Genomic DNA, 13,366 nt, shown 5'->3' on the forward strand with positions numbered 1-13,366 from the left:
TGATATCCTTGCAAGTTTCATTCCAGTAAAGAAACTGGTCATTTTTTATTTTAATAGGATACCATAGGCTGGCTCAGCACCATGGACAGCGTCACCGAACCGAGACCGAACTCCAAATCAGGATCCAGGGATGTTCAGAAGACCTTAAGGTCGGTCTAGTGGTCCCCGGGTTAAATAAGATATAGTTTTGAAGCTACCCAAACTGCAGCAAATAGTGCAATTTAATACCTATTCATGCGTAAGACAAAAATAATATCAACTAGTGATCATTGGAACAAAATATTGTCAACTATGGTACTCAGGTCCATTGTGGGCATCCTGTCATGAGTCCCAGGTCTAAACTAGACAAAAGATCACAGATTAATAGTTGGGGAATAGTTGTTTAATTTCTCAAAATAATACAATATTTAAACAAATGCACGAAAATACAGTATTTTATCAACTCAAGCAAAACCATCATCTCCCCATCCCTCATTGTCCCAGTGTTAAAGGGTGCAGGAGATGCACAGACAGTCAGTGACAGCCGCAGCTCAATGCCACCATGTCATCATACTGCTTCAAAACCACGTTCTCCTCATCATCAAAATATAACAAACTGATGGACTGGAGTCTGTCAGGCACACAGCATGGCGCCTCCACTTCGTCAACAGAGAGCTTGAGTGCATGCATGATGGAGCGCACAGTGGCGTGGTTGGTCGCTCTGAGGCTTCCTCCCAGCGGGAACGGGCAGGAGCCTTTGCAGTGGTAGGCGTTGTAACCAAGGGGAGAGATGATCCATCCTGACCAGCCAATCTCCTCAAAGTCAACGAAGAGGGGAACGCGCTGGCAGGACTGAGAGCGGCCATAAGGTAAGAAATCTGGAGCTCTGCGTCGCCTTCTGCTGCTGTGCTCCTGGAGCTCAGGTGCTGCAGCTGCAGGTTGAGCTTGTCCTGTGGAGAGAGGACACTCTGGGTTAAAATAATATCATGAATAAAAGGTATTTCTTATGCTTTAGATTTAAAATATATAATGCTAGTTTAGGGTTAATTTGGCAACTGAGAGATGAATTTACTAAATTCAACATCTATCTATTCATTGAGTACACTAGTGAAAGGAACAGTACAAAAAGATAAATTTCCCTCTCATTCCCCCATGCTCACATCACAATCATCATCTTACCCAAGTATGACTGATTTGAGGCTCCTGCCCTCCCATCGTCTGAGAATATGACCAGGTAGGCGTTTGTGTCTGTCAGCTTCTGTTTAGATGAGGAAACCACTGACTCCATCCAGTTACCAGAAGGAAGTGTTGTCACCACCAGGATGCCGTTGTTCTCCTGACTGTTGCGGATCCACTTGGACACCTGAGAGTCAAAACATAATTGAACAGATTAAAAACAGCATTATAGTATTTTATATCAGAAAATTTAATGTAAGTAGTGAATAAACATTTAAACAAAGATGGGGAAACAGTAAAATATCAAATACTAAGACCAAAAAATATCTTAAAAAACACAACAAATGAAAGAGAAAATAAGGAGGGGTTACCGTTTGAGTGACATTGAAGACTTCCCATCCCTGTGTGTACAGAGGCACCAGTCTGGATGTGATGAGGTTTCCTCTCCATGGCTTCACTCGGCTGTCCAACACCTCATACAGATCCACCTGGACAGTCACAACACAAAGCTGTCAGTTCACCAAACTGAGTCGAAAACCATCAAAAGCCACATTCTCAATGAAGCTGCTGCTTCATTTGTCTACATAGAAATGAAGCAGCATAACTTGAAATTACGACTTGAAATTATCACTTGCATGAAAATTAATATGTTCACATCACAGCAAATTAAATGCCACACAAAAAGTATTTTACCTTGTAGAAATGAGGACTGTATGACCTTCCGAGGTAAAACTTCTGTTTCTTTCTGAACCAGCGGAACTCAGCTTTAATCATTCTCTCCTCTCTGCCAAAAGACGACAGGTTGAAAAAGTGAAACCTCTCTCCAGCATGACCTGCAGGCGGAAAAACATCAAACACATACTTAGAATAACGACAAAATTAGCTAAAATAACAGTAACAGTCTTTAAAATGACATGTTTAACAGGGAAACTGATCGCGCGTATCATGCGTAATTGCACTTTTGGATAACAATTACGCACTCTAATCTATAATATTTAGTGCTGCCATATGGCAAAAAGATCATTTAAATGAAGTAAATATATGTTCTTGAATACATACTCACAAAACAACGCGTAAATGTATGTTTGACAAGCTTTTAATCACCTTTATCCTCGAAACTCCTCACTATGTTTCCTTCCAGAATCTCCTTTTGGCTTTTCGGCGTCCCATCGGCCACTGTCACCGCGTTAAAAAGATCCAACATGAACTGAGGCGCCTTCTTGTGAGGAGCCACAGTTGGACCTCGAGGTAAATCCTTCAGATGAAACAACGCGTCCAGTTTCTCGCTCACAGTCTTCGTCGCGTCCGAACCCTCCTGTTTGCCTGCCGTCCCTCTGTCCCGCGGGATGGCGAGCAGGGTGACGCACCTGAGCTGGAGAGCGACGACGAACCAGACGCGCAGAGCTCCTGCTGTCATTTTAGCGAGCGAGCGAGAGAGAGAGAGAGAGAGAGCCGTGGACTGAGCTCTACACCTGTGGGACGGTGGGTGATAAGGCGACCCCGCTGCCTTTGATGACAGGATGACCCTGTATTCAGCTAACACCAAGAGATGATTGGGCAGTGATTGATGATGGTGGGGTGAAAAACAAAACGCAAACACAAAGGAAAGTAATGACCCGAGAGTCAGCTTTAAAGATAAAAATAAATAAACGACTAATTTCCCTTAATTTGTATGTCCAGGTTACAGTTTGTTAGGAGCCATTTGGCTTATTTGTCCTGTTCAACCAAACAGACATTTATCAGAAAGCAGAGACATGTTTGTACAGGTTTTTACACTATTAATGCAGGTTTCTTTTTTTTTTTTTTAAGTAATAACCCTGGTTCTTAATTCTGATAGTCTGTGACCATTGACACTAAAAATAATATTTCCTAATATGTATCCAAATAACTCATATTTGACCATGCACATAAATACCTTTAATACTGAGTATGGATGATGTTTGCATCAATAAATAAATAAAAACTGATAACAGAACTGTAAAAACTACATTAGTAATGTGTCATATAATTGCACAGCATTATTTGTGTTTACATAAATTAATTTAACATTAAATATGGAGGATTCATCTTTAAGTATGGATAAACTATGTAAATTTTCGGCAGACATGCCCCTATTTTTCATTAGGCTACGCTGCTGCATTACAGTTGTTTTGAATTAGGGCCTAATTAGTAGGCCAACCAAATAAAGTTTCTCCATTATGATGTTTTGTCGCCGTTTCTCCACATGTGTCTCTGCACCAGTTGTCTGTTATCAGCACGAGGCCAGTCCCAAGAGAGCAAACGAACAGACGAGCCGTGACGCAAATGAAGCGCGTTTTCAAAAGCTGCTTGTTAATGCGCACATTTCCACAAAACGCCCGCCGGTCATCGTGCCCCCCTCCCTCCTCCCCTCCTCCTCCTCCTCAGTTACTGTGTGGACAGTGACTCAGAGTTAACACCGAAATCAGCATGACGTGTATTCCCCCGTTAACATGAGTCCGAGATCAATCCAATCAATCAGATCGAACAAAAGGGATCAAATTCCCAAGATCATCATGCTGATCAATAAGCCAGTCTCTCCCCCATTGTTAATCAATTTCATGGCGATTACGCAGGAATGATGATCCCCTCATTTAGGGCCATTACTCACGTTTAAGGCCCTATAGTGAATAGTCCGTCTCTGATCTGGCTTGTATCACTTCGTAGCCGCGCTGTCAGAGAGGCCACAGGATAGATTATAGCCATAAACACTGTAAACAAGATACCAGGAGATCACATGCTGATTAGATTTGTTGAAACAGAAGTTGTATTTTTTTCTGCCAACCTTTTTTTTTATTATTCCGAAGTCAAGGGCACACTTTCAACTTTGTTATCTAGTAAAAGTTAGACAAAGTAATCACTGGGATTACTCCAATGCTAATGACAAATTTGTCAGAAAAAAACACACAGGACAGTGTTAGTGCACTGTCCATCTTTAGGGGGTGAACCAAGAACTAAAGGTAATGAGATGCTGGAGCAGCCATTACTTAGTCCTGTTAAGATGCAGTGAAGAGCAGCAGAGCTGAAAGACACATGTGTCTCTCTGTGACGTATATATGTTTGTGTTCCTCCACACATATGTGTGTTTGTGTGTGACATCTGGCACGTGAACATATATGGGGCTGCTGGTGTGTGTGGGATGTCCTCAAATGTTTACACTGACCATGTGCTGATCACAGATAGACTTAAAGGGAAGCCCTCTGACGTAGATCTGTACAGTGCTTCACCTAACAGCTCAGGACAGACTGCACTGTATACTGTGCATATGGCTTTATTTACAGATATACAGTAACTACCACAATAGAGCTGGGAGCCATATATTTTTGTTGAATATTTCTGAAAGATACAGCATAATGTTATTTTCAAGTTAAAGCAAGAATTCCACATTTTGGGAAATACACTTATTTGCTTTCTTGCAGAGAGAAGATCAAAACACTCTCATATCTGTTCATTTAATTTAAACAATTAGCTTATCTTAGCATAAAGAAATAAGACTAAACAGGTCCCAGGTAGCTGGGCTTCTTCCAAAGGTAAAAAATCTGCCTACCAGCATCCCTAAAGCTAATGAATTAACACATTATATCTTGCTTGTTCAGTCCATATAAAAAACAAAGTGTAAAAATGACAAGTTGATGTTTTACAGGAGGTTATGTGCCAGACTATTTCTTGGCTGGGAGCAGTGACTTCCTGAAGTTACTACTGGTTGCCTCTCAACTTTACTTAAGTCTCCAGGAAGTGACTGCACCTGGCCAAGACATGGATTTACCCCCATTTCCTGAATTTAGACATACTTAATGGCAGATACATGTAAAACAGGTTGTAACTGTCTCTTGTGTAATTTAGGACTAATGTCCACACGGAGACTTGACTTGGGTGGAACAGGTATCATATGCTGTTTGGTTAAATGCGGCCAACAGCATTTCCACTCTGTATTCAACACTGATCACATCTATAAGTTTATGCAAGAACCTCAACATTACTTTGCCACTTCAGACGAACCATTCTTTTCTAGTGTGTTTCTCTGTTTCTTATTGGGTACACATTACTAACTCTGTGTTCATTTGATGCTGGATGGTTGTAGTGTTCACTGTTGGACAGCAGATGGGGGTGTTGACTTGGCCATGGAGCAACATGAACCTACAACATGAAGAGCTAGGATTTGAATTTCATTGATTGTGATTTTATGCCACATCATATTAAAGTGTAAAAGTTTCATTTTTAAACAATATTTGAAACCTCAGACATGCAATTTATGTGGCTCTTTTCAACTGAAGTATTTAATGTTCTGATGTTCAGTGGAAACTAGAATCTTGCACTGGATAAACTCATAAATACATGTTGGTAAAGCAGCCTACAGTTTATTACCCATTACTTAAAAGTGCTATATTATGTAACATAATTAAAAGGTAAAAGGAAATTCAAAATCATGCACAACAAGTTATTATTATATGTTTAATTATTTATTAGATTGGTAATATAGTTGAATATTTGTCCTCTTCACCATATAGTTTGTTGGTTTTCTCTTTGACCTCACAAATCTATTGGTCTTTCTGGTGTTAAGTCTTTAGTTCTCAAATTGTTAATACTAACACAGACTGGCATCTCTATGTTGAACTTGAGCTGCTATTTTCCCCAGAAAATTACAAAGCATTTTAGTGAGGCACCTCTCAGGTATCTTTGCTGTGAGTGAATGTTGCATTAGTTTTACTAGATGGTGTGCTGTTGTCTACTATGTCACCCAGGGCTGCCTGGCTCCACATCTGACAAGTGTGTCCATGTGTTAATGACTTCACCTTGTGTTAAATACCTCTACTGAGGCAATTAGAGACACATGGAAGGCATTTGCTTCAAGTGCTGGCCACTGCTGCAACTCTGAATGAATAATGAAGAGGAATACAATCGCAGCAAAAGTGGAAACACATGACAAGGATCTCAATGTCAGCCACAATATAACATATATATTTTTTAAAAATGTTTCGCTGTTGCCTGTGACTGCAAACAAACAAGGTCAGCTGTCCTTTTCACTGCCTGAAATGTTCATTTTAACAAAGGTCTGTCGTATCGTAATTGTTGCAGAGGTTACAGGAGCACCAGTTTAAGTACTATTGTATTTTATAGCTGATTAGTGACCAGTCAGAATTGCAACAACCTATTGAAATCTGTGTTGTCAACTCATCGTATATACACTTATTTGCTTTCATGTCGAGAGTTAGATGAGAAGATTATTACCACCCGTGTCTGTATGCTAAATATAAAGCTAAAGCAAGCAAACGGTTATCTTAGCTTAGCATAAAGACTAGAGGGAAACAGGTAGTATGGCTCTGTCAGAAGATAACGAAAATCTCCCTATCAGCTGCCTCTAAAGCCCATTAATTAACAGGAAGTAACTGTGCCTAGCCAATTACCAGCACACTACTCCTCAGAAAACCTCAAACTGTTGCTTAATGACATTTCAATCTTTTTAACCTGTTAATTTGTTATGTTTAGAGGCAACTTGTAAGTGGAACTTTGAACAGAGCCAGGCTTGCTGTTCACCCTAGTTTCTAGTCTTTATGCTAAGCTAGGCTAACTGCCTACCGGCTCTTGCTTCATATTTAGTGCACACACATTGGAGTTGTATCGATCTCCTCATTCAACTCTCAGCAAAGCAAATACGCGTATTTCCCAAAATATGAAAGTATTCCTTTAACTTGAAACTGATGTTATATTGTAGCATTAGCAGAAAAAGCTTGTTATGGCAAGGCAACACACTTCTGTGAGTGTAAAACTAACACGTTCACTGAATTTCAGGTCCAGCGGGGATGTCTATCCTGTTGCAGGAATGCTAGTCATTGCTATTTGACATTTTATGTTCGCAACACTGTCGAGGGAGTGTAGTTTTTAAAAACCTCTGTGACTATCAGCAAGTAATTTTTACCATCATCAGTTTTTCCCTCAACTTTTTATCATCCCGACCTGAGTGTCTCAAGACAGCATTTTGCAGGACATGCTGGCTCAGGACATGGCAGTGATCAAGGAATTAGTCTAATTCGTCATAGAGGAAGACTGGAAAGTAAATTTGCCGTGCCACTTTGGCATCACACTTTGGCAAGAAAGTGGCATCACCCTTTCAGGTTCATTAAAGCAAGCAACGTCAGAAGATAATGGCTGGTGGATGGTTTAGCTGGCAAAACCCTCAATAGTGAACAATACAGTATTCACCTGTGAAAAGCAAGGCCTCAATGTGTAAGACAGTGTGTTTTATCAGTCTACAAATATTTATATTTCAGCTATATTTACACTCAGTTGGTGCATTTTGCTAAAACTACATTCATTAAGTTTATATTCCTATTTACTTTTTGAATAGGATCTTTTCTCTTTCTGGTTGACTGTAAAAGATGGAGGTTTGCAGTAGGTAACAATTTAATAGCAGGAGGGCTCCCAGTCAAATCCCATTAACTATTTTGTTGGAGCAAATAATGGTGTCTCTTAAACAAATGTGTGAACTAACATTGCAGGAAAGATAGTTACTTGAAGAGCATAACCACTGATATTCTTGAAACGTGAACAAGTCCGTTATGCAATGTACTATATAGTGCTCTCTTTGATTCTATATGTTTTGGACTGTGCAATTTTGAACATGCCTTTGTTGTGGCTGGCCCCACTGGCTTGATAGACAGTATTGTGGCCCATTCAGTAGTCCAGCTGTCATCCCCACTTACCGAGTTTCACTAGTTATACAAGTAGTTAGTTATGGTTAATTGTTAAAAGTTGCTAGATGTCAGAAAACTTTCTCTAGAGCCCCTTTAAGCTTTCTTGAGTCTTATCCTCAACCAAGAAAAGATCAGTTGTCCAAACACCATCACTACATCTTCTGCTAGTCTGACCAGTAGCCACTAGTTAACAAACCCTCTGTTATATCCCTTGACCTGTCTGCCAAATAAAGGAACATTGTTTCAGTGTAAATTGTGTGTGAGTGTAAAGATTTAGTATGTACTGAACCATAATTTTGGGTGTGGTGTTCCTGATGATCCTGATAATCAAGTTTGACTAAGGCTTTAACAACCATGACACTTAAGTATTCAGCAAAGAAAAAGTTGCAAAACAATCGATTGTGATACCATAAGTATTGCACAATATCCATTTAAACCATACCACATTTATAAAGGGAAGAATGTTAACAGATCTGCAGTAAATGGGTCCATTTTACTGCTCAGAGCTATTGGTAGCTCATGAACAGAGGCTGGAATAATTAAGATGGCAAGTTTTATTATAGCCTTTATTGAAACTTGAAAATCATTGAGGGCTGGCCCTCATTTACAATGATGTCAAGTATAACAAAACAATAACAAAAGATACAAGATAAAAGAAAACAATCAATTAAAACAAGTATAAGTACAGTTAATAAAGGATACAGGATACAAGATATGAAAGAAATCAATTAAAACAAGTACAAACAGAAGTTAAGTGGTTGGTAATCATAGATTTAAAATGTCCAAGGGTTACTAAAGTATCAATTTTTAGGGTGCTCTGCAAAGAGTTCCAGGCAGTCGGAGCATTAAAAAAAGCAGTAGAGATGCAGGGATGCATATCATCTCACTGATATCCCTGATGCTCAGTAGATGCGTACCAATGATGCTCTGGGAGGCTTAATTCACCAACTGCAGCCAAGTCCTGGGCTGAAGGGCTCTTCATCCCCTTTTTCCTAAAATCACAATCAACTCATTGGTTATTCTGACGTTAAGTAGTAGATTGTTAATTTCCTCCCAATATGAGGATGATTCATCATTTTTTATAATCCAACAGATGATGGTGGTATCATCTGCATACTTCACAACAGAGTTCTCTCCATGTTGGGGATGTGCAGGGTGAACAAGAGGGGACTGAGCACATTTTCCTTGGGGGCTCCAGTGTTCAGCAGTAGAATGGAGGAGCTGTGACTGCCAATCCGAACTGTCTGCAGTCTGTTTGTGAGGAAGTCCAATATCCAGTTGCAGAGCGTGGTACCCACAGTGCTGACTTTACCAAACAGTTTCATGGGGGTAACTGTGTTGAATGAGCTGAAATCAGCAAACAGCATTCTGATGTAGGTGTTTATTTTCAAGATGTGTGAAGACGCAGAATCTATGTGTCAAACTTGCAAATCCCATTGTGTTGGCAATATACATTAAGGTTTATCACCTTTAAAATATTGGCCCAAGTACTGCATATTAATTTTCCTCAATGTCTCTGAGTTTACTCCTTATCTTTGCAACTTCATCAACAGTTTTCCCACACTGTCTGGCTAACTCTGAGATAAAGTTTCTTGCCTTTAAATCCTCTGGAAGTTCATCCATTATCCTTAGAACCCACAGAAATTCTTCTATTTCTGAAAGAGTTGCTTTAGCTTGTGCTCCTGCTGTTGTCATCAATAAGGAAGACTTTTCCTCCAGCTCATCAGACATTTTCTTTATTTCTTCCTGGACATTCTGTTGTTGTTCAACAATGATCATGAATTCTTTTCCTAACTGTTCCACAGTTTTTATACTCTCTTTCTCTGCCACTGTCTTCTTTGTATTTGCATTAATAGCAGTTGTACCTCGAGCTATGGCTGCAGTTCCTGCTGTTACCAAGGCTGCTCATGTCGCCATTCTTCTTGCTCCTTTCCCTGTTGATGTAAGTCCTGCTAAAAGTGCTGTTAAGTAATCCTCTTGCCCCAAGACCACTAAAAACCGTCCAGATCAAATTGGTCCTGTATGTTTCATCCTGCATCTCTTTTACTTTATCAGATATCTCCCTAAGCTCCTGTACAACAGCTTGCATTCTTGGTTCATGCAGTGCAATAAATGATCACACAGTTTCATCAATCTCTTGCCATCACATTACCATGATACCTCGAGCAGTTTAGAAATATGTGCCTGCTAACTTATAGCTTCACAGGAGAAACACAACAAACAAATATGTTTTGCATATACAGTACACATGGCAACAGGCACAGGAAAACCTATCCTAAATTTACAAAAACACTACATGAGATTTTGACATTTAATGCTCAAAATAAATTAAGCAAGTTACCAAACAGGTGAGCTTAACATCTAGAAATAGCCAGGTAAATATAAATTGTCTTACCGTTTGTTTGTCTGTGCCACATGTTAATCTTGCAACAAAATATTTTCACTTTCACAATGCTCATACTCTTAACAGTAGTCTACAGTATTTTACTTTGTAGGGCATGTCAGTTGTGTCACATGACACTATCATTGCAACAAGTTGTCCCCCATGCTATTCACCATCAAACCTTTTGGCTTCAATAACATATAATGATGGCATGTAGGCTTTCATTTTGCTGTACCAATGATTTTGTGGAAGAAGTTCATCAAGAAATGTTATGCCTTTCCAAATGTGTCCAATAATGTCACTATAATCATCAAAACATGTTCTAAAGGTCGTACTGCAAACTACCCAAACCAGAAGAGTGTGTTCCAAAAAGGGAAGGATCAAACTCATCATTAAATGCTCTGAGTTCTCACTCTATTCATTTGGTGCACAGAAAGCTGCTATTGTGGCATACATTCTTGTGCATTGTTCCTGCGTGTGTGTGTGTGTGTACACTTTTAGCTTGTAGGTAAACCAGGGATGTAGCAGTATTTATAGATGCAAATATTAATTCAAACACATCTAAGCAAAACATGTGCACACTGCAGCCATGTGTTGGGTTTGAGCACTGCACATCTCAGCATGTTGCCGCTTTGACATCCTAATATCTTTTGTTAATCCCTAAGAGAACAGAGGAATTAATAAATCAAGATATAACTGCTTCCAAAATCTAAAAGATGGAAGTAATCAAAATCTATATTTAGTATTTAACTTCATTCTAGGATCCAGGATTTGAGATTAGATTGCAAATCATGTAAGGACCCCACCGCCTTTAGTCCCCTTTGTCCTGAAATGGGCCAACATGAGGCCTGAGGTGAGGTGGGCCTCTGCTTGAAAGGACCCTGAAAGTGGACACAGAAAGGACCCTTGTAGGGGCTGAGGATAATTACTCACATAGGCCCAAGTTGGAGCCCACCATGGTACCAATAAAAACTCACAAATGCAGACACAAAGGCCCACAGTTGACTCATATGCCAAACTGTTAGGCCTCATAAGACCTGATGACCTGGAGGTGAGAGAAAAAAAAAATGCAGATTTTGACTGTAGCATGAATATTCCACTGCATATGAAAAAAATAAAATAGGGTCACACACCAACTGCACTGTTTTCTGAATACTGCCTATAACTATATAATGTCTTTAAAAGAAATAAAATCTTATTTTTCCCCAAGTGTATCTTGCAGGACAAGTGTGTTCTTTCAGCAAGTGTGCAGTACTCATGGTAAGTAGGACTCCCACCGTGGGTGCATTGATAGTTTGTCATTTCTCTGTCTGCCCTTTTATCCCACATCTTTAAGCTTTTCCTCTTTCCTCTGTTTTGTTCTTTTTAAGGCAAATCTTCATGATACTTTCTCTTAAATCTTTGCTTCATAGAAACATCAGAACATAGTTTAATGGGGCATATAATGCAGTAAGGTGAGCTGAAAATGAGAGGGTTCAGAGACACACCATAAAAGCACTAATGTGGGAAATGACAGACATCAATAAAGAATGACAGAAAAGGGAGACTGAGACAGAGAGAGAAGACAGAGCGAGACATAGAAATCTGAACATTTAGACATAAGCAGCCAGGTTTCTGTAAGTCTCCACTGCAATACTTGAGACAGAAGTATTAGATTAATACTCACTGGAGCCATTAGGATGACTAGAGGATATCCTCCTCAACTCCAATAGAGCTGATGAGAGGAGGAGTAAATGTTCTGGTCAGGTAAAAGAGACTAGAGGACTTCCTGCTTCATCTTACCATAAATGAAAATTTGGCTTGCCTTTGAATATATCATTTTCAGGACTGGAAGAATACCAAAAGTTATGACTGACTGTGAGCAAAGTATGTGTGTATGTAGGCTTGAGTATACAGTATGTCTGCATGACTGTATGAATGTCTGCAGATACAAGACTTCAAAATGGAGGAGGGCTGCTTTAGTAGGAGTTTTGTTGCCTTTGCCATTGCAATACTCGTGACCTACATGAGTGTGTGTATTTGTGTATGCAAGTATGTCTGTGGATACAGAGGCATGAATGTGTATGTGTATATATGACCATATATCCACTCCATTTTTTCATGACTTGTATGCTTTTCTCATGAGACATGAACATGTGCAGATTCTAAAAACAAATCTATTTATATCAGTGCACATCTGGAGAGATGAGGTGATAGACAACCTGAATTCAGTGAGAACTGTTACTAGTCATCAGTTGTCGGCAGCCTTTGTCACTGTGAACCACCAAAACTTTCTGTCCACCCTATCCGAACTAGGCCTTGCAGGTACAGCGCTACTCTGGTTTGAGTCCCAAACAAATTGTGGAGCAGTTCATTTAGGGTGGGAATGTGATGCAACCTTGATCTGACCTAAGGACTAGACATACTCTGCAAGTTTGAGCTAAATGGTTTACATAGCCAGGTATGCTTTGCATTCTTGGATGTGAATGAGTGAAATGATGAGCTGCTAGAACAGTTGCTAACAGCTAGCCAGAGAGTGAATAAAGAAACAAAGTACATTGCATTCTTCATATTTTGTCACATAGGACCTTATAAGGATGTGTGTTTACACTCTAGTTTATGTGGCTTTTGGTTATGTACTTTGATTTGCTTTTAATTTTTAAATTTTTTCTGTCTTTCCACTGGAGTACCTCAAGGATCAGTGCTTGGTCCTCTTCTCTTCCCAATACACACCACTCCGCTTAGTCAACCTATCCACTCACATGATATTTCTTACCACTAATATGCTGCTGATACCCAGCTCCATCTGTCCCACCTGTCACAGCCTGCCTCAATGATATCGCAAAAAGGATAATGGAGCACCGTCTTCAACTCAGTCTCTCTAAGACTGAACTTCTAATGATCCCAATCATTCCTTCTGTTCAGTACAACATTACATCTCTCAAACAACAGTTTGCAAAAAATATGGGCATTGTAAATTTGTTTATGTGATTGGGGTGAACTGAACCTCTAGAGGAGTAGTTTTAGATTTGGTGAAATATACTTATTTGCTTTCTTGGCAAGAGTTAGATTAGAAGATTGATACCACTCTCATATCTTAGTGCTAAATATGGAGCCAGAGCCAGAGGGTGATTAGTCT

At 39.6% G+C, this 13,366-nt stretch overlaps 1 protein-coding gene across 1 annotated transcript; it reads right to left on the reverse strand.

Moving 5' to 3' along the window:
• Positions 1–360: 360 nt before the first annotated feature.
• On the reverse strand, positions 361–3,498 carry LOC137171969 (bone morphogenetic protein 2-like). Its single transcript, XM_067576201.1, has 5 exons — positions 2,260–3,498; positions 1,849–1,988; positions 1,527–1,643; positions 1,159–1,342; positions 361–929 (listed from the first exon to the last, which is right to left on the reverse strand). The coding sequence occupies exons 1-5, from the start codon at positions 2,570–2,572 to the stop codon at positions 514–516; spliced, it is 1,170 nt and encodes a 389-aa protein (XP_067432302.1). The 5' UTR covers positions 2,573–3,498; the 3' UTR covers positions 361–513.
• Positions 3,499–13,366: the final 9,868 nt, after the last annotated feature.

Source organism: Thunnus thynnus, chromosome 20 (assembly GCF_963924715.1).
Source record: "Thunnus thynnus chromosome 20, fThuThy2.1, whole genome shotgun sequence".
Classification (NCBI taxonomy): domain Eukaryota; kingdom Metazoa; phylum Chordata; class Actinopteri; order Scombriformes; family Scombridae; genus Thunnus; species Thunnus thynnus.

Bases quoted from the DNA above. Each gene is read 5' to 3' on its own strand.
- LOC137171969 (XM_067576201.1), bottom strand. From the start codon at position 2,572: ATGACAGCAGGAGCTCTGCGCGTCTGGTTCGTCGTCGCTCTCCAGCTC. The intron at 1,644-1,848 runs GTAAAATACTTT...GTGACTGTCCAG, and splicing joins ACAGTCCTCATTTCTACAAG to GTGGATCTGTATGAGGTGTT. The intron at 1,343-1,526 runs GTAACCCCTCCT...TTTGACTCTCAG, and splicing joins TCTTCAATGTCACTCAAACG to GTGTCCAAGTGGATCCGCAA.